Raw genomic sequence first — 21,189 nt, 5'->3', positions numbered from 1 at the left:
AAATCCCTGGAATGACTTTTCAACTTCATAAAGAATAGACTGCGACAGATTCTCCTGCAGGGAGGCCCTCGTGCTCAGAAGAGGGAAATAATTGCTCACTGGAACCTTTCTTGGTCACTGATTTATTAACTATTTTATTGAACCCCTTTTATGTGAGACATATTGCAAATGGGCATTTGCTTATAATTGAGTGGATGAAACATGTGATCGATAAGCAAGTGCTATCATGTGAAATGCTATAAAATTTAGAGAAGAGTCCTGAGGTCAATTACAGCTGGTCTTGCCAGTCTGAGATGGAGCCAGTTTCTCTGCTGGTGTTGGGCACAGCATTCCTGGAGGAAAACGTTTCCAGTCATGGGGCCCTTTCCTGTAGGGGACAACAACCTGAGCCCCCCACAAGTAGTACCAACTCTGCTTTTCCCTATACACACATACCTATGACAAAGCTCATTTATGGACACAATAATAGATGAACAGGAGCCACTCCTAAAATAGAACAATCTTAACACCGCACTGTTATACAAGACACACAGACTTGCTGTCCCTCTCCCCAAATCTTATTGTATCCCACCACCGTTCCTCTTCCTGGGGTGACGTGGAGTGATACTTGAAGGAGGCACTGGGTGGCTTCTCTTTGGCATACCCAAATTGCCAGCACTGCTACTGCTTTTGTCAGCTTTTGTTTTGTCGTGACCAGACAAAGCAAATTAGAGGCGGGAAAGTTTATCTGGGCTCAAGATTTCCGAGGTCTCAGTCTGAAGGTGGCTGACTCCGTGGCTCTGGGCTCGGGGAAGAGCCCAGCGGAGGAAAGCTGCTCAGCTCCTGGTGGAGTCAGAGAGGGGACAGGGCCCCAGAGAAGAGGCACCCTTCCTGCCCCGCTCCAGCCATGCCAACCGACCTACAGTTACCACCCAGTCCGTCTGTTCAAAGCAGGATGGACTCATCCCCCTCTCATAATGCCATCATTTTACCTCTGAATATCCCTGCATTATAGGAGTTTTGGGGGATACCTCATATCCAAACCCCAACAACTCCTCTTGTTCTTTGAAGCCATTATTAAGGAAAATGAGGGTTACTTGAACACAAGCACTGGGATCTGATACTACGACAGGCAACTTGAAACAGCTACTAAATGACTAACAGGGGGGTAGAGCATACTGTGTGGATATGCTGGACAAAGGAGTAACTCACGTCCTGGGCAGGACCTCTTGGAGGAAACATCATGCTGCTCAGAATGGCATGGGATTTAAAATGTACGAAGGCTGGGGATGTAGCTCAGTGGTGGAGCACTTCCTTGCCTAGCCTGCACAGGCCCTGGGGCGTGTTTGAGGGTGGAGGATGAGGGGCTTACGAATTACTTCTGGAATTTTCCATTTAATATTTTTAGACCTTGGTTGGTCATGGGTGACTAAACTCTCAGAAAGCGAAACCACAGATAAGAGGAGTACACATAAGCTACTGTACACATAAGCCTGGAGGCAGGAAAGAGCTTGGCAAGTCTGCCCATCCAACAGAGGGACAGAAGCTCCGTGAGAGAGGGAGGTGGGGCCGGAGGCTGGTAGGGCCACAGGCCCGAGGGCTCCTCCACAAGTGCAATGGGGAATTATTACAGTATTTTTAGCAGGAGGTTGTCATGACCTACAAAAGGCGTACATTTCTCTATGCACAAACTCAGGTAAACAGAAATGTGACTCTCAAATGGAATTTAGCCCCACTGACTTTTCCTGCACAATTCAGCTGCCTCCAGCTCCCAGCAGCCTGTCTTAGGAAAACGCTTGGTTACCAGGGCTTCTCTCCAACCTCCTGTCCGTCCTTTCTCCCCAGGCGTGCCTGGGTTTACCACAAGGCTTCCGCGAAGTCCTGGGGTTGCCTGGGGTGGGACAAGAGGCTTTGTCTGTGCACACCACTGCAGGAATGACTCCTCATTCCCTCTTCCACACTTGCAGGCAGGGCCCTGCCTTTTGGGTGGGAACTGAGTCTCCATCTTTCCACGTGTTTCTCACTCTGATGGCAGAGGTGCCCCATTCTGTTCCCCAGAGGCAGTGTGACAGGGTCAGCACCTTCCCTGCAGGAGGTTAAAAACTGTCTCCATCAAAGCCCTCCTTGGTCAAAGGTGAAGCTTTGCCGTCTTCCCACTCAGTGTTCACCCCCACAAGCACCTCTGTCCTCTGCTCTGGGGGACTTAGGAGCATCTTGGACTTTTCAGACTATGGATTGGGTAGTCTTGGGGCCCAGACTTGTGTCAACTCAAACCGGATGGGGGTTGGCTTCTGCCCACCTGCTTTCTCCACCCACGTCTCGCTCAGGCTGCCTGAACTCAGCTCTGTGCTTTCACAACGTTTTGGGTTCCTCTGCCCCTCCTCTTCCAAGCAAGGCATATTTTATCTCAGCTGTGGAAGCTGCAAATCAGATCTGAATCTTTACATCGGGCCCTGAGACCAGGGGCTCCTGGACCTAGGAGTCAAATATTTGAAAACTCTCTGATCAGAAGCCGGTGCCTCTGCCTGTCTGACCTTGGGTAGGGGAAGAAAGGCCCCAGGATGACAAGTGAAGGACTTTTGCTGGGGGTGGGGGGGGTGCGGGTGAGATTGGAGAGAAAAGCAGGAAATTCACAGATGAATGCTTTGGAATCTGATAAGCATTCAGACTTTCTAAAATGTCCCCAGTGGCTGCATGGAACCTAGGGAAACAGGAAGGCCAGTGGCAGGCTAGAACTTAGGTGACTCAGGCTGAAGAGACAGGAAAGAACAGAACTATACTGATTCGTTTTGTATGTGTAAACCTTGGTGCACTCTGCGTGCCTCTAAATCTGGGACCTCCTTGCTTGTTTCCAGGCCCCTGGGAAACTGGTTCTGCATATTTGTGCAATTGATAAGTTCCACGTCAACCCATTAATCTTTTTAACCTCTTAGAGTCATCTGCTTATATTTTTGTTTTGCAGAGGATGAGCCATGCTGTGTGAATCCTGGTTACTGGCAAGGATTGGCCAAAGAAAGCAGCTGTCTCCTGTGACACACCCAAGTCTCCTCTCCTGGGAAAGCCCTCAGGAGGAGTCTCCTCTGTCAATAATTAAACAGTTCCTGAAGGCTGGCAGGCTGGAGGGAATGTGCATTTGCTGTTTGTTCTTAAAACGTGTCTGATTTCTGTGTCTTACTTTTATATATAATTATAATGTACTAATTAAAATAATGATAAGAGGAGAGAGATCAATAGAGTACAGCAGGCGAATGGGAGAGGGAAGGCAAAGCGGGTGAGATTGGCCAAGTCATGTTCTCTGCATGTAAAAACATGGCATGATGAAGCTAACGACTATATATAATTATAATGCACCAATTAAAAAAAATGTGCCTGGTTTCTCCCTTTAGGCCAAAGCCAGTGAGTTGCAGGATTGGGAAAACCCGAGTCGGATTAGCCTTGGCCAAGTCCTTGCAAGCTGTCTTCCTCATCCACCAGAAAGGAAAGATTTGCTGGAGGGTTGCCAAGGTCCATGGGAGACTCGCCCCTGACACTCATGTGCCTCCTGCCAAGACCTCCTGTCCCTTTGGTGGAAAATCTGCCCCTGCTGTGGGAATGATCATACCGTCTACAGGAGTCTGGGGGACAGAAAGCATGAAGCAATCATGCATGAAGAGCTAGTTCTGCTACCCCAGCCCTTACTGCTGTAACCACTACCCCTATCACATACTCTTGGGAAACAGGAAATCCTCCTAAGAGCTCGGTGATGACACTGGAGCTACTTCACCAACTCTAGAAGAGGATTTCTTAAGAGCAAAGCACGGCTCTCAAGGTAGAAAATCAAATGCAGAGCAAAGGGGCATTTGGAAACAACAGCTTTCAGGGTCCGTTTTCTGGAGTGGCAGCCTGTGACCTGAGACGTCTTTTATTTATCCTCAATAGAGGAGTGATTCTTCCTCGAGAGGGCCTGTAGGTCTGCAGCAGTGGGAAGCAAGCCCTTGCTCTTGCTTATTTAGCAATTAATCTTACCAGGCCGGATGAGCGGGCTGACTTACACAGGCCCATCTGAAAAACGCATTAGGAACCCAAGGCCCTCCTCCCCCGCCGCGCTGCTTTCTACCAAAGGTAACAAAGGCTGAAGTGACCCAGGATGAGGGGTGAGGCGTGCACACTGAAGCCTGGAAGCAGCACAGAAGCCTCTAGACCTGCGGTTCCCAAACCTTTCGTTCTCAGGACCTGCTCACCTTCTTAAACGTTTTTGAGCCTCAAAGAGCTTTTATGTTTTTTTTATGAGTTCTATCCATTGGTATTTACCACACTCAAAATTAAATTGGGAAATACGTGAAAACACAGGAATGTTCAAGCCTGGTGCTCTTAGGGGAAAGATGACCCTGATGCACATCAGCTGCGGCTGGGAAGCAGCACTGCACACTCTGTGAGTGAGGAAGGCAAAGGCTCCTTCAGCAGAACAGCGTTGACCTCAACACCTTGAGTGGTGCCCCTGCAGGGCCCCAGGGCCACACTTTGAGAACTGCTAACAGGAAGAAATGTACATGGTTCCTGGGTCCTAGCTGGAGGCCACTGACAACAGAATTCTCTGCACAGGGGACCCTCGATTATTGCTGTTTAGTTTAAAATCTATAGGCCAAAGAGATGATGACAGCATGCTATGGAAAAGAAGCGGATTTTTATTTTACAGGGATTAAAAATTTGTCTCCAGAGCAGGTTCATAGTAAGAAAAAAAATCAGTAAAATTAATGCCAACTTTGCTTCCACTAATTCTTAGTCCTTTGGTTAAAGTGCAGTGAACAGATGGTTTGGTCGCTGTGTTATTTAGCTTTCCATTGCTGTGTCAAAATACCTGAGATAAATCAACTTAAAGGAGAAAAACTGGGGGGCTCATGGTTTCAGAGCTTCCCAACCATGGTCAGTTGTTCCACTGGTGTTGGGCCTGGGGTAAAGTAGCACATCGTGGCTGTTCACCTATGGCGGCCAAGAAGCAAAGAGAAGGCAGGGTCCCATGTCCCCTTCAAGAGCAGGCTCCAAGGACCTAGCTTCCTTCCACGGGGTCTTATCTCTTAAACTTTCCACCACTCTCAAATAGGGCCACAGGATGGTGATCAAGGCTCCAGTATTGGGCCTCTGGGGACATTTAAGATCCAAACCATCACGGTCACTGAATTTAAAAAGCAACCATTACCACCACCCACATATTTGTAAGCAGCCCCTCTGGGAGGAGCACATGAAAGCCCTTTACCAGGTGCTCCATGTATCTGCAGAGTGCTGGGCGCTTCACTTTCATTAGTTATGACACTCTATGGACAGATGAGGAAATTAAAGTTCAGAGAGGTGAAGTAAACCATCCAGGTGGACCAGCTTGGGTGCAGGAAGCAGGGTTTCAAGTTGGGCAAAGCCTTCTTCTTCTTCTTCTTTTTTTTGTTTAGTGGTGGGGGACTGAACTCAGAAACTGAGCTAAATTCCCATCCATTTTTAATTTTTGAGACAAGATCTCACTAAGTTGCCCCAGATGGCCTTGAACTTGCCATCTCCTGCCTCAGCCCTCCAAGTTGCTGAGATTACAGGCATGTGCCACTATGCTTGGCTCCAGGATGTCTTCTTGCAAGCCGGCTGCTTACCCAGCAAGCCTGTGTGCCCTCTAACCTATCTGAGCATTCAGGGCTTCTGGATCACCCAGCCTCACCCAGGCTGGTCCCGGGTATGGGTGACCCGTTTCCACGTCAATTCAACACCTGGTGCTTACTCGAGTGTCATTACATGCCTGGCCTGGTGCTAGGTCCTGTGGATGAATCATGGAACATGTGTGGGAACAAAAATAATGGACAGTGTGACCCCTGCCTTTGAACTTACTAAAATAAATGCTCAAAAGTGGAAAACCACCCAAAGATAAAAGGTGGCACACAATTCGTGCCTCATGGGAGTCGGAGTTGAGGAAGGTCCTTGGCTTTCGGAGCAGGAGCCCACTGGGGTCCAGGGGCGCCCCCAAGGCAGCAGGAAGAAGGAGCCTTTGTGCTGGGCTGTTAGGAGAGTTTGTTTGTTTATGGAAGACGATTTAACTGGAGTCAGGAGCCAGGCTTGCTGGGGTCCCAGTCTGTCATTCACCAGATGTGTGAACTGGGGCTTCTTTCTAGACTCCCTAGGTCCTGCGGCAGCTGTGACATCTGCAGGCATCCCGGCTGAAGTTCGCCATCTCACTGGACGGCTTGTGCCTTTGCTCCCCCACGGCCTAAGGCACACCTCCCCAGGTCCTCCTCAGCGCCCGCCCGCCTGGGTGGGGGCAGCCAGCCCCTAGACCAGTGTGGCCCGGCTCTGCAGGCAGCAGTGCTGGGTAAACAGAGCTGCTGGCAGGCTCACCCTCTTCATAGTTTCCACTCTGAGCTCTGCTCTCTGAAATGCCTTTGAAGTCTCACAGACCTGGGCCCCAGCTCCAGCCCTTCCACTTCCTCGTTCTCTATCCTTAGGCAAGTTGCGTTAACCTCTTACAAACCTCATTTGTTCACATGTGAAATGATGGTACTGATCCCCCCAGGGTTGTTGTGAAAGCTGACTGTTCATCACCCAGGCCGGAGTGGTACCTTGCAGGGCCTGGGCAAGGTGGAGCTGTGAGCTGCTGCCCATCTTTGGAATGCTGTGCCTATAACCTAAATGGCAAGCAATTGAAGTTGTGAAATTTTGTATTGGATTAATTTATTTCTTTGTTTCAATTTTATAATCATCGTGAAACTGGGTCATTGTGGAAATATAAAAAGGAAATTAAAAAAAAAAACACTGCTGGTCCTGCTAAATCCCTCCAGAGGGAGTCGAGAGAAGGGAAGAAAAAGTGAATGAGACTGTGTTGTAACGTTTTCTGTTTTCATTTTTGGTTTTGGTGCTACGGATCGAACTCGGAGCCTCGTGCATACCAATAAGTGCTCTACCACGAGACACAGCCCCAGCCCTGTTCAACACTTTGGTTTTCAATAAGCAACAACAAATGCCTGTTTATTCCTGATGTGGTTTGGATGTGGTTTGTCCCCCCAAGGTTGCGTGTGTCGGGGGCTTGGGCCTCCGTGTGATGGTGTTCAGAGGTGGGGAGGCCTTCAGGAGGTGAAGCTGAGTGGGAGGTGGTCGGAGGTGCGCCCTCAGGAGGGATTAGTGTGTTCTCCTGGAGCTCTGGCTAGTTCTTGACTCCTGAGAGCAAGGCTGAGCCCTCCCCTCTCCTGGGCTTCCTATCCGGCAATGGGATCCGACATGCACTCCTGCCAGACGACACCTGCCATGGTGCCGTGCAGCCAAGGGGGGCCTTACAGTAGCTGCTGTCGCTGACAGCTCGGTCCTTGTCCCCAAAGCCAATCCAATAACAAGGACATGGTTTTGAGAAAAAGGAAAGAGATGGTTTATTGCTTTGCTAGCAAATAAGAAACATAGGGGACTCCTGTCCCAAAGGCTGTGATTCTGCCCATCCGCAGGAACAGGGGGCTTTTAAAGAGGTGATTCAGAGAAAATGAGGTTAGGGAGGAGAGATCCGGGAGGAGAAGGTCAGGGAGAAGAAGGCTGGAGGAAAAAACATGTAGTTTCAAAGCCACACGAGATACAGTCAAAGCCTCAAGTGTGAAGGGAAAGCGGGGGACAAGAGGCGGGTAAGGGAGAAATGAAAGACAGAGACCAGGCAGAGACACACATCAGGGTTTATTTGTCAGAGGTGACAAATAAAGGCCATCTCTCTGCAGCAGAGAGAGGCAGCACAGGCTTGGGTCCAGGACTTTTATGGGGCAGCTCAGGAGTCAGAGCTGGGCAGGTCCTAAAGCAGGTGATTAAGGGTGGGGTTGGTGTGAGGGAGTGGTGAGCCTTTCTCAGAAACACCCTTGGGCGGAAAAGTGAACATTTTTCCTTAAAAAGGTGGCTGTCACTTAAGATGGCCGTCCAGATGCTAAGCAAGGACCTTTGACACGGACACCATGCTGTTTCATCTGTTGGCCTAGGAAACCGAGCTCAATAAACCTCTTTCTTTGCACATGACCCAGTCTCAGGAAGTTTACTATAGCAACAGAAAACAGACTGATACAACACCTTTTCTACACTAAAGACTATTACAAGGACTAGTGATTGTAAATGTATAATAATTCCCTCACAAACAGAGGGTGGGTAGCCACAGAAAACCTGCTTTTTTTTTTTAACCCCTAGTCCCTTATGAAATTCAGCTCTCCTCATTGCTATTCTCCAAACAAAAAAAAGGAAGAAACGATGAAAGGAAGAAAAGAGAGAGAAACTGCTTTGAATGGCCCTTCATCCACTCCTGTGGTGGTTATTAGGCTACTGCTAATAAATCATTGATGCACTGAGAATTTCTGTTGTTTTCTTTCCTTTGACTCTTTTTTTTTAATAAGTTTCAAGCTAGGAGAAAAGATAGCTTGTGATTAAAAAATATATATATATAGAAAAAAGTTGAAACGTGTGTCCACGGCAGGTGAGACTCAGTGGTGATGTTGGAGAGGCTTTATTGATTATTGGATATGACTGAGTCATGCTGGAGAGTGTTGGTAAAGATGGTGCCCGGAGCGCTTCTCTTCCGGGAGCTCAGGTCCAGGACGCACTGAATGGCGTGCAAACCGTCACCTCCAATCCCTGTGAATGGCGCGAACTTTGAATGTCGCACCTCCAATCCCTGAAGTGGCGTGAACTCTAGGCCAATGAAGAAGTAGCAGCCCACTCGCCCTGCTCCTCCTCATCCTGCCTTAAGCCCATAAATATCAACCCCCTGTTGGTGCTCCCTCTCTCTCTTACTCTCCCCCTCTCCCCTCTCCCTCCCCCAACTCTTCCCCCCCTTCTCTTCTGCATTGGCCGCTAAGGTCCTGCTAAGATCCTGCTAATAAAATCTCGGACAGGTAAACGGTTGTTTTGGCTTGTTGGGTTTACAGAGCGTTTCCACCGTTCTTTACAAAGAGCTTTTTAGTTTGCCTGCTCCACTCACATGCGCTTTCCTATTTGGGGCTCATAAGTACCCTTGAATGAAGTTTTCATTTGGGATGCCTTCAGCCCAAGTGACAGATGACCCAATTCAGAGTTAATAAGAAAAAGAAGTTGCAAGTTTTTTTTTTTTTTTTTTTCTGGCTCACACTACAAGAAGACCAGAGCTCTTCTCCACCGTCCTCACTGTCATATCTTCTCTGACTACTGGTCCTGAGCTCATCAGCTTCCCATCCCTTCCTTGGTAGGGGGAGGGCCAGCTTCCTACTGCGGCGTTTCCTTAAGAGCAAAGATGCTGCTTCCCCGCTAAGCCTCAGCAATCCTCTCCCGGTGTCTCATCCAGGCAGGCTTAATCATGCCTGTTTCTAAATGGATATGGCCGGGGGCAGGCGTCTCTGACTGACATAGACTGATCAGCTGGGGTGTGGTCGATGCTAAGCAGTCAACCACTCGACCTCAGAGTCCTCTACAGACATCCAATTGGGGTCATATGATCACGGGTTTGCAAGCTCAGCCTTTGGACCAAATCTGACTGCCACTTTTTGTAAGTAAAATGCCCTTGGAACACAGCCACGCACAGATGCTTGGGTGTTGTTTATGGCTGCTTTCATGCCACGAGAGCAGAACTGAGTAGAAGTGACAGAAAACAGTCCACAAAGCCTACGATATGTACAATGTGGCCTTTTACAGAAAGTTGACTGACCCTTGTTCTAGATGGAGAAAGTGGATGAAGGTTCAACAACCTGTCCAAAGTCAAAGAGCTAATAAGAGGCAGAGAACAGATTCCAAGGCCCGCTGCTCTCCCTGCCACCAGCGTCTCCTGGGGACAGGCCTGGCATTCACACTGGCACAGATCTCTTGAAATGAGCACATCTGCAACGACTGATGGATTTTCAGACACGACACTTCCACATGCTCACAGTAATGGAGGGTCAAGAAGGGCATGAGGAAATGGAAAAGGAATTCTACAATTTATCCTAAAACATTTGACACCATATTTTATTTTATTTTATTATGGTACTGGGATCAAACCCAGGGCCTCTACCACAGAGCCACATCCTCAGCCCGACACTATTTTAAAAAGACACCAAACACTAACTGGAATTAGAGTAGAAATTTTCAATAATCAGTAGGATAAGATGAAAGAGGCTAAAAAACGAATGTCACAGAGATGAAATGTGGATCGATGCTTACTTCGACAAGTTCAGTTCACAGGATAATGTCAGTTTTTAAGTGAAGGAGAAACAGCGGCCTGAATGAATGAATGAGTGAATATAGTCCTCACGGCAGCTGGACTTAATGGGTTTCCAACTCTATGTTGGTGCAAGAGCCGGAAACACTCAGCATGAGCCATACTTGGGATTTTGATTTGAGTCTTTCACAGGTTCCTGATGACTTCCTAATGAGGTCACATTCTGAGGTGCTGAGGGTTGGGACATCGACATCTTTTGAGGGGACACGATGGAAACCTCAAGCCTGGTCAGGGCACCTTCATCCGTCCAGCCCCATCTGAGTTCAGCCTGGCAGTCCTCCTTCCTGCCCTCCATGTGTGGTCAGTGAGAACTGGATTATAGGGAGACTCGGACAAAAGCCTCCCGAATTTACTTCTCTGTAGGAGCCCCCCAAGATCCTAGACGTTGGCATGCACCTCGCTCACCAACCGCCTCCCACTGCTGCTTTGTTCTGACCTGGGATGTGGCTGCACAGGACCAAGCTCCTTGTCCCAGCACCCGTCCAAGGCAGCCTTCCTCCCACCTTCATGCTGCGTTTTAATCTTTGAACAGAAGTTCCCGGCTTTTCTGAAGATCTCTCTCTTCATGACTGAGCTCAAAGCCCCTCGTTTGGGAGTCCCTCTCACTCCTCCAGATAGAGTGAGAAGCAGAGGGGGTTCTCTGTGTCCCCGAGTCCCTGTGGGCCCTTACAGCCCCGCGTGGCTCACTGAGTTGTAAACTGTCTTTCTGCATAAAAATGTGAGTCCCTCCAGGCAGGAAATGTACCTTTCCCCCTATGCCTCCCTAGTGCCGAGTGTAGTATCAATAAAAAGATTGTGGCTGTTGGAATGACTTTACTGCCTTTTCTCCTACGGAGGCTTTCTGTGAAGAGAGCAGGGATCAATGAGCCGCCTAGTTCCTGTTTCAACCATGTCCCAGGAGAAATCCCGCTGGCCCAGGTCTACAGGTGTGTGTTTATCCATGAACATTCCAGGTGAGGAAACAGGCACCTGTCCTGTGTCCGATAGTGGCAGGTGCTGACCCACTAGCCCTGGGCTATTTGTAAGCCACTGGCCATTGTGAAAAGGGCTGTTTCTGCAGGCGTTGCCCGGTTCATTTTCACAGGAACTTCTCATAACCGAGCTGCAACGGTCCTCAAGTGGCAATTCATAGACACTTTCTCTTCCCTCTCGGCTCCTGGGGGTCCCCCTGGTTCTCTTTCTGCATGTCTGCTCCTTTGCAGGCTGATTTTCTCTTCCCCATAAACCAACATGCTGCTCTTTGGCTGTGGCAGATTGCACTTTCCAGAGTCAGCGGTGCCTGGACCTTGATTCCTACCCCGTGAGGGGCACTCCCCCGGACAGCTGCGGTCCAGGTTTCCTCTTCTGGGATCTGGACCGGGGCTGGTGAGTCCTTGAACCACAGCGGATGGCAAAACAGTGTCCTGTGATTCTAGGCTGAGTTCTGAGAAGGACGCTGCCCCTCTCTCTTCCTCGTCCTCTCCCTTTCTGCTAGACTTGGAGCCCTGTGTTTGAAGGAGTTGGGCCACGGGGAGAGGCTCCCCGTAGGCCTCCCAGCTGAGGTCTCTGCTGACAGACAGCAGCAGCCCCAGAGCGCAAATGGGGCTGTAGCCTCCGGCCTTCACAGTCACCGGGCAGAGGCAAACCATCCTGCCCCGCCTGTCTGAACTCCTGACCCAGAAACTAGCGAGAATCGGTGAGCAAGGACGAACTGGGGCGTCATTGGTTATGGACTAACACGGCAAATACACCAGAATCCCCTTGTTGCTCTCTGCCACTCTCTTCCCATCGTCACCTCCCCGGCCTCTGCAGGGGAGCCTCCTCCCTTGTCCACGGTCAGCAGGGCGTTAGAACTGCCTCTGGGGCACTTTCTCCCCAACAGCCTCAGAGGGTTCCACAGAAAGACACTCTGCATCTCCCCCACCAGATAGACATCTCCTGTTCACTGTTTCTGCTCTTGGCAGGACAAACCTTCCAATCCAGAAACCTCAGCAGTTCCTTCCTTTCTGTCTGTCTTGTCCAGCCATCTGTCAAGCATTGACTGGGTCACTTCGTCTGTTTCTGGCTGTGAGAAATACAAACGCCAGCTCAACGTGGTGTGGTGGTTTGGGTCCAGTCAGGAGACACACACAGAGGACATTTATTTATTTATCTTTAAAATTATTGTTTTTAATAAATTGACTAATGAAAATTGCATAGATTTATCAGGTTGAACATGATGTTTTGAAATGTGCAAGAACTCAACTATTGCAGTATAGCCAAACTGAGCAAGTAAATGTGTATTTCTGATCTATTGAGGGCAAGGTTAGTGTAAAGGATTATTAACGGAGAACTAAAGAGGTCAGGAAACCCTGTATGGCTCCCTCTGGCTGAGAGTGGACCCAAGGACGGGCAAGCCTGCAGAGATTCAGACCTCATTGGATAAGGCATGGGTCAGGCCAACATATAGCAGGGGACGGCCCTGGCCTGGCCTGGCTGGAGCTGGTCTGCCGTTAGGTGGGCCGGGTCACTGTCTGTTAATACATTCAGGGAGCAGGTGATCAACCCCTGTGGCATGAAAGTGCTGGAAATGGCAGGAGAATCTCTTCAGCAATGTTGTTATGGAGCCCTGGGCTCAGAACCCTAGACGTACACCTCACTTTAAAGGAGAACTGTACGTATAGCAATTCCTTTATTAGCACGGAGCATATAGCCAAGGGTAATAAATCAATAACCAGCACGCATGGCTTACACACACGTATTTATTCTTTCAAAGAGCAAAAGATGAGTTTCTGGCCAGTTCTAGGGTTCTGATGAAGTGGAAGGAGTGACCTCATCTCCTTTCATAGCTACTAGAGCAGTTTTGAGTGACTTCTGTGGACATCACTACATCCAGGGGCATCTCTTTGTACTGGAGAGAACAATACTTTCCAGAAGATCCCAGGATGCTTCCCGTCAAGTTCTGGCATCAGGACCTGATCACGTGCCCTTGTTCTGGGTGTGAGCACGGCTGGGAAGCAAGGCTCTTGCACCTTCAGCCTCTTAGTCAGAGTGGGCTTTTCCAGCCAAAAAGGGCATGGAGAGGCACGCAGGAAGGCCGCCCACCTCCCAACCTCAGGCCTCTGTCCCCATACCCCTCCATTTCCATGCCACTGCCCAGGCCTTTGGTGTCACAAGGCCTGAGATCCAGCCCTGCCAGGGTTAGCCAGTGGGGAACTAGGCACTTTTGGAGAAGATCACAAGGCTGTCTGCTGACTATTTTGTCGCCTTAATTTCAATACTTCAAGTAAAGCAGCTTTCAGTCCAGCCTGCAACCAGGTGGATCTTCCTGAAGTGTTACCGTGACAATCTCTCACACTGAGTCTCTTACTGAGGCCGCAACTCCTGAGTCCCAGAGCAGAGTTCACATCCAAGCTTTATCACTATCTAATTGCATGAACTTGGACAGGGTGTTTAATTTCTTTATGCCTGAATTTCTCACCTTTTAAGTGAGGATCATAGCATGACCCAGCTCACCAGATTCCTACAAGTAGATGATATGGGAATGAATCCTCTCGAGTACACCTTCAATATGCATTGTGGTGTCAGCTATTTTTCTATTTTTCTTCTCCATTTTTTACCAATTGAATCTACATTTATTAAGTAACCATTTAAGAACCTTTAGGAGCTAACCAGAATAAAATGTTTCTAAAATTATATTAAAATTGATTAATTCCACCAGATGGAGTGCTATACACCTGTAATCCCAGCTACTCAGGAGGCTGAGGAAGTAGGATCACAGGTTCAAGGCCAGCCTGGGCAACTTAGACTTTGTCTCCAAATAAATTTTTAAAAGGGCTGGTGAGATAGCTCAGTGGTAGAGCCCTTTCCTAGGATGCACAAGGCCCTGGGTTCAATTCCTAGAGCTACCAAATGCATACACGCATACATACATTGGCTATGAGCTCTTTGAGGAAAGGACTGAGCACAATTTTGGCCAAGAATGTTTTTCTCTATTGCCATGCGATTTCCATTCAAGCCAACACGCAGTGTGTTAGATTTTCATTGCTGTGATCAAGATACCCAACAGAAACAATTCAGAGGAGGAACAGTTTATTTTGGCTCACAGTTCCAGACCTTTAGTCCATGATTGGCCAACTCGACTCCATGGCTCTGAGTCCCAGGTGAGGCGGAACATCATGGTGGAGGGGTGGGTGGAGGAAGCTGCTTCATTCACGGCAGCCTGGAAGCCGAGGGGGAGGAGAGAGAGGAAGGAAGGGGCTTCCGGGGAAGAGGAACCCTCCAGGCATGGCCCCAGTGACCCCTTCTCCAGCCACACCCACCTGCCTGCATTTACCTGGGTCAGTCCACACACACTAGGGACGACTGATTAGGCTACAGCTCTCTAATCTAATCATTTTACCTCTGAACATTCCTGAATTAACACGGGAGCTTTGGAGAGATACCTCCTATCCCAACCACAACAGCTTCGCTATCTCTTCACCAGGCTTTGCACTTGCCTTTTGCCTTGCCTGTAACATCATTTCTCTATTCTGCTCTAACTTATTCTCTCAGGATTACCTCCAAAGCAATCTCTTCCATGATGGGATCTCTTTCCCAACTTCTCATTTTTTTGGGGGGAAAAAAGTCAAACCTACAGAAAAGCTGAAAAAGCAATTCAAGAGTACAGATATAGTTTCACCTACATTTGCAATGGTTAATATTTTTAACATCTTCTATCTACACACATTTTTTTTTCTGAATCACTTAAAAATTGCCAACATCATGACACTTATCACTAAGAACCAGGCCACTCTACATAATTGCATTACCATTATCTTACCCAAGATACTCGACATTGGTTCAATATTATTTACTACATAATTCTTTGGTAACAGTTTATTTCTCATCTTAGAAATCAAGGAGCACCCAAAAGAATGACAATGTGCTTTCAGGGTCTTTTTTGGTAGAGTCAGGCTCTCTTGGGTGTTCTGAAAAGTTTCTGAAATTTTTCTGTAAGCGTCTGCCTGAGTTCCAGAGACAGAGACCTGTTTATCCTCACTCTGACAGCTCCTGGTTTCTGTTTCAAAGGGGAGGTTACTGGCCTTACCTGCTGGTGCTAAGGCGCAAGACACTGTGCAGGGATGTCCTCAGCAGAGGTCTGTTTCTGTCCTTGGTCTATCACTTGAGCTTGTGTTTCTAGAGCCAGGCCAAATGCCAGGTGCAAGGAGATTGAGCCATTGCAATGATATAGTGGTTGGAGCACCTGGATTCCAAGCCTGGACTTGTCCCATGAGTTGAGGGGTGGAGCTGTGTCTTCGAGTTGCCATAACAAAGTGCCACTGGGTGGCTTCAGACAACAGAAATTTATTCTCACAGTTCTGGAAGCTGAGAGTCCAAAATCAAGGTGTGGGCTTGGCCCTGCACTTTGAAGGTGCAGAGGACTATTGTTCCAGCTTTTCTCCTATCCCTGGTGCTGCCTTAGGCGCCATTTGGCTCACGGATGCTTCAGTCCCCTGTTCTCATGTCTGGCTCCTCCCACTTGGTGGGAGAACAGCAGTCATGCTGCTGAAGAGCCCACCCTACTCCAGCACCAATTCTTCCTACCTAATCCGTTAGCAATGGCCCTATTGTCAAATAAGCCCACATTCTTAATACTAGCAGTTAGCACTATATCTTTTGGGGGACACAGTTCAGAGGGTCTTGGACTAATGTCTCTGAGTCTGTTCTCTCAAAGATTTGCTGCAAAATTTAAGTGAAATACAAAAGAATTATTTCTTATACGATGCAGCTTTAGAGTTTCTTCTTTTTTTTTGTACCGGGGATTGAACTCAGGGACACTCGACCACTGAGCCACATCCCAAGCCCTATTTTGTATTTTATTTAGAGACAGGGTTTCACGGAGTTGCTTAATGCCTCATCGTTCCTGAAGCTGACTTTGAACTCATGATCCTCCTGCCTCAGCCTCCCGAGCCTCTGAGATCACAAGCGTGTGCCACTGCCTCCAGCAGCCTTGGAGTTTCTAATATATGGTTTATATTAAAGATGCTCCTATTGTCTCCAAATATCTCTTAAACTTTTTTTTTCTTGGGTTTTTGGCTTCAATTATAGAACATGCGTAGCATTTTATTATCATGCCTCTTTATTAAGAAACTCCAGGAGCCGGATTGATGGCGCATGCCTATAATTTCAGCTAATTGGAAGACCAAGACACAGGTTCACAAGTTTAAGGTCAGCCTGGGTAACTTAGTGAGACTATCTCAAAATAAAAAATCAAAGGGCTGGGGATGTAGCTCAGCGGCAGAGCACTTGTCTAGTGTGCACAAGGCCCTGGGTTTAATCCCCAATGCTACCAAAAACATAAAACAAAATGCCCCCCTCAAGACTAAAAACAAAACCCCAATTTCCTGGGGTTGAGCCTGTAGCTAAGTGGTAGTGTGTGTACTTATCATATGTGAGACTCTGAGTTCAATCCCCAGCAGCAAAAATAAATAATAGAATAAACAAACAACAAACAAATTCTGGGTCTCATCTTCAGAGATTTTAATTCACTAGGTTGGGATGGGGCTCATAAATTGGCATTTCTACAACTTGGCAGGTGATGCCAAAGTGGCTATTGTAAAGGATCACTTTTGAGAACCAGTGAGGTAGACAAGTTTTTCCAGCGGAGAGCCATATAATAAAACATAAAATACTTCAGACTTTTTCAGGCCATGGTCTCTGTGGCAACTACTCAATTTTGCCATGGTAGTCAAAAGCAGTCAGACAACACCCGGGGAAATCGGTTGTGTATGAGCTCCAATAAAACTTCATTTGCAAAAACAACTACCTGGATTGGTGAGACCACTGGCTACAGCAGCCACCTTGACTACGACAGTGCTCCCATTTTTGGGGGAGGAGCAGTGGTGTTCTTCGAACTCTAACATTTTGGAATTGTCCATTTCACTTTTCTTTTAGAATGTTTCCCAGTATGAATTTATTGTTTTATCCCAACTAGATATAAGTTAAACTTCTTGGCAAGAATACTATCTAAGTGATATTGTGTACTGTATGGAAAACTTGTGAAAGGCTTTGAAATGGATTAGAAGTATTACTGGTCAATTTCAGCAGAAAGCTACTGTTGTCTAGTACACCCTTGTGGGTTTCAATAGTTCCTCCTTATCTGCAGGGGATATGCTCTAAGACCCCTAGTGCTTGCCTGAAACTGGACTGTATGTACTATGTACTATGTTGTTTTTTTCTATCATACATATGAGAAAGTTTATAAATTAGGATCTGTAAAGGATCAACAAATCAGAATAATTATAGCAAATTTTTAATGAAACTATTTAAAACTTATGCATGATTTGTTTCTGGAACTATCCACATAATATTTTCAGAGCAAGATGGACTGGAAAACTGAAACCGTGGAAAGGGGGGATACAATGATCTGATTCCATGGGATCACGTAGGTTTTATTCTCTTTGAGGTATTTATAACTATGTAAATTGTAAATACTGATGGTGATATATATGATTGATGTCAAAAATACAAGTTGTGTCCACTAGGCATACAGTTGATTTGTGAAGGACTTCATTTCAGCATTCCTGACTTTCTACGTATGTGTTGGATTTTCTTTGTATTCTCTGTTGAATCAGATATAACATTGCTGATTATCACAATAATGAGTTAAAGAGTATCTTTGACATATGTTCATTTCACATCTGCATCTGAGTCATGATTATACCCTCCTTTAAATATTAACCTTCACAAATTTTCATTGTATCACTTCAAAAAGCAGAAAATGCCAGTTTTTTTTTAAATTGGATACTAATTTTAATTACATGATTAAGGTGATTATGCCAGATCTTTTCATTGTAAAGATCTCCCTTTACCAGGGAAACAGACTTTGGGGTAATATTTGAAGACACAGATAAAATTCTGGTTCACAATAATTCTTCACTTGTTGGTTGTCAGTGATGACCCTTGCCTTTTCAATTATAACGTGCAGTTGCAAAACACCAACCCTGTCTTGATGCCCACAGTTGACATCTGAGCTGCTCCCTGGGAGCCACTCTAGGCTATACAGCAGAGCACATGCTACATAGCACATCAGCTATGTCACTGGCACTGTCTGAATTGGGCTCAAACCCTACCTTTTTCCATTCATTACGTACACCATCACGTAGTTACTTAATTTCTGCATGCCTCAATTTTCTTACCTGTAAAATGGGTAAAATAAAGGCAAGCACCGTACATCTCAGCTATACGCCCAATCCCTGTATCTTTACTTTTCCAAAAGCATGCAAGCTTCGGCTTAAGTGTCCAGATTTATCTTATTTTCACCGTGCCTAGCTCACAGCCATTCCTTAGTATGGCCTCGAGATGACAGCTGAATGTAGGAATTAATAAACCTTTGTCAAGTGGCACTTGCTCGATAGTGTTCCCTTCCATTTACATCTTACTGCTTGTTGCTGTGGGTCGCCTTCCTTGCTGCAGGAAGCCCATGCTTGGGAATAACATCTTCACTGAAGGTGTTGAGTCCCTCAAGGGCAAAGATTGGGCACCACATGCAGGACTCCAGGAAAATCGTGCTCTTTACGCCTACGGATCCGCAGACAGGGCTGGGCTAAGGTGTTTTCTGCAAGGGCACTTGGACTCAAGCCCCCTCATTTTGCCCTCCCAGGGGGTCGAGGCTGGGGACGGTTGTTCTCAGCTGGGAAGCGGCCACGCTTGGATCCAGACGGGCGCGCCGGCAGGGTAAACTGAGGCCCGGCTCGAGACTCCGACGGCAGCCTGGAAGCGTAGGCCTCGGCGGGCACCTGGCGCACCCCGCCCGCGCCGCTTCCTGTCCAGCGCGTGCAGCGCTCACGTGACCCGGACCGGGGCGGAGCCCCGAGGGCCGCGATCACCTGAACAAGGGAGTCACGTGAGCGGGGGGCGGGGGCGGGGGCGGTGCCGGCGGCGGTCACGTGACGCGGTTCCGGGCCGCCGCTGAACCCAGCCGAGCCGCGCTCCCCCCCCCGGCTGCAGCTCTCGCTCAAGCTCCAGCTCGCCCTCGGCTCCACCTCCGCCCTGGAGACGCGACCCTGCCCCCGGCGCAGCCCCGAGCGGCCGCCCGCCGCCTGCCCCGCGCCCGCCGCGCAGCCCCGGCCCGGCGCGATGGGGGCCGCCGCCGGCTGCAGCGCCCACCTGGGGCCGGCGCCCGCGGGCCGCCCGCCGCGCGCCCTGCTCCTGCTTCAGCTGCTGCTGCTCGTCGTGGCCCCGGGGACCGCGCAGGCCCAGGGCGCGGAGTTCCCGGAGCTGTGCAGGTAGGTGGCCCGCCGGGGCGCAGGCTTCGCTCGCGGTGCGCTCGGCCGGGGCCGGGGTGGGGGGCAGGGAGCGCTCGGGGAGGGACTTGGTCTCCAAGTCGCCTGTAGTCCGTGCTTGGATCCGCCCCGCCCCCGAGGGAAAGTTGCCTGCGTGGTGGCCGAGGAGAGACCGTAGGGTCCCGTGCGCGCGGGCGGGGGGCGCGGGAGGACGCGCCGTCTTGGCGCTGGCCCGCGGAGCCCTGTGCCTGGCCACTTGTGGCTGTCACTAAGTCAGGGCGGCTTTGTGTGCGACCGCCGGCCGCCCGACCCGACTGGGTGTCACTCTAGGCTCCTCTTGTCCAGCGCCTGCCCTCTCACACCAGTGCGTCTGCGAAGTTGGAGGAGGAAGAGCTATGGCTTCGCTTTTGACCTACTGCATGTTCCATTAAAGTTCCACCAGCGAGGCTTCGGCTAGGCCCCCAAGTGTGGAAAGACTCACCAGTGAGTCGGAACCCACGCATATGGCCTTGCAGTTGGGTCGTGTTGGTTTCGTTTGCTGATTGATTTCCTACTTACGGGTTTCCATTTTTTCTTTAAGTGGGTTTTTGGCAGTATATGACTTTGTTTTGTAATTCTTTTAATTGGGGGTCGGGGATGGTCATCCTGTGTTGGCTTTCAAGACTTTACCCCCTCACTTCTCCAAGCCAACTTCCTGTCTGGTTGCTCACATGATGTCATTGTCTCCGGGGTGGATTATTCTCGTGGAGTCTTCTGCTGTGGGAACCGCGATTGTGTAATCACTGGTCCTATCTAGGTTTGTTGGTGTTCCACTAGGACCAGGAGGTGGGCCTGGGGAACTGCCAATTCCAGGAGTTTTCTGACCTTCTCTGGACTGTTTAGATTGATGGAAAAATCCAGCTTTTATTTATTTTTTAAACTTGGGGGTAAAAAGCAAGCAGGACGAAAATTCTGAACAGTCAACAGTTTCTCTTTTGGCAGATGACTTTTCAGAATAAAGTGGAGTCTACTTTGAGCTGAGCTAGGGTTTATGGGGTCCTTATTTTACCTTTAACCAGATGTAGTTTTTAAAAGTAGTACTTTGAATTCAGAATTTGCAGAATTATTCTTTTAGGGAGGTTGAAGCTGACCGGAATAGAAACCCATCTGGGTTCATTTATTCTTTATTTGTTTACCTTTTTTTAGGGGAGGGGAGGATGGTGGGAGGGAGAGTTTGCTGTTCTGTAGTTTGTAGGCTTGTGAACTGGGAGAAGATACATTGTTGCTGCAACAAATTCATGATATGGAGGAAGGGAGGCAATTTAGGCAAGGTCAGGCCCACTCACTTATAAAACAGGAAATTTGGACTAAAGACTACTTGAACCAAGAACATCAACAAGAAATTAGCACAGTTGCACTAGTGGTCAAGTTGAAGTCTTGGTCTTGTTAGTTAATTGCATATTCGCTTTTTAACAGCTAAAGTTTCACTTGGCCTTGAGGGGAGAATGACATTGCTGTTTCAGGGGCCCTCACTTGTGCATTAGGTTAGTCACTACAGTGTCTAGAACCTGTGTTCACTCACCTTCTCTCCAAGTGGAACACGGGCCCACATTCCAGTATGAAGAGCCTTTGTAACTACATACTCCAGCCACAGTTACCTGTGGCATAATGGCCAGTGCTGGGGAGGGTTCTTAGGCAGATGAGCATTGTTAGCGTAAGATGTAACCTCTGTGGTCCTGGAATCGCTCTAAAGTTGTCAGATTTCTTCAGGACAGCAAACCTGCCAGTCACTTCAGAGGTGGGTTTTCACATGAC

The 21,189-nt window shown here is 48.4% G+C and overlaps 1 protein-coding gene and 2 long non-coding RNA genes across 3 annotated transcripts in view; 2 read left to right on the top strand and 1 right to left on the bottom strand.

Annotated features, from left to right (window-relative positions):
• The first annotated feature begins 2,015 nt into the window (after nt 1–2,015).
• LOC144365967 (uncharacterized) lies at nt 2,016–3,195 on the top strand. Its single transcript, XR_013424707.1, has 2 exons — nt 2,016–2,518; nt 2,942–3,195. It is a non-coding gene; the product is annotated as an uncharacterized LOC144365967 (long non-coding RNA).
• An 11,009-nt stretch (nt 3,196–14,204) lies between these two features.
• Nucleotides 14,205–20,146, bottom strand: LOC144365966 (uncharacterized). Its single transcript, XR_013424706.1, has 2 exons — nt 19,280–20,146; nt 14,205–18,999 (listed from the first exon to the last, which is right to left on the bottom strand). It is a non-coding gene; the product is annotated as an uncharacterized LOC144365966 (long non-coding RNA).
• Igf2r (insulin like growth factor 2 receptor) overlaps nt 19,042–21,189 on the top strand; it is a 94,533-nt gene continuing 92,385 nt past the window's right edge. Inside the window, exon 1 of the mRNA XM_078018796.1 lies at nt 19,042–19,398. Coding sequence (XP_077874922.1) covers nt 19,250–19,398 — 149 coding nt within the window. The 5' untranslated portion in view covers nt 19,042–19,249. The remainder of the gene's footprint in view (nt 19,399–21,189) is intronic.

This window comes from Ictidomys tridecemlineatus, chromosome 8 (assembly GCF_052094955.1).
Source record: "Ictidomys tridecemlineatus isolate mIctTri1 chromosome 8, mIctTri1.hap1, whole genome shotgun sequence".
In the NCBI taxonomy this organism is placed as follows: Eukaryota; Metazoa; Chordata; class Mammalia; order Rodentia; family Sciuridae; genus Ictidomys; species Ictidomys tridecemlineatus.
This window is presented reverse-complemented; position numbering and strand designations above follow the sequence as displayed.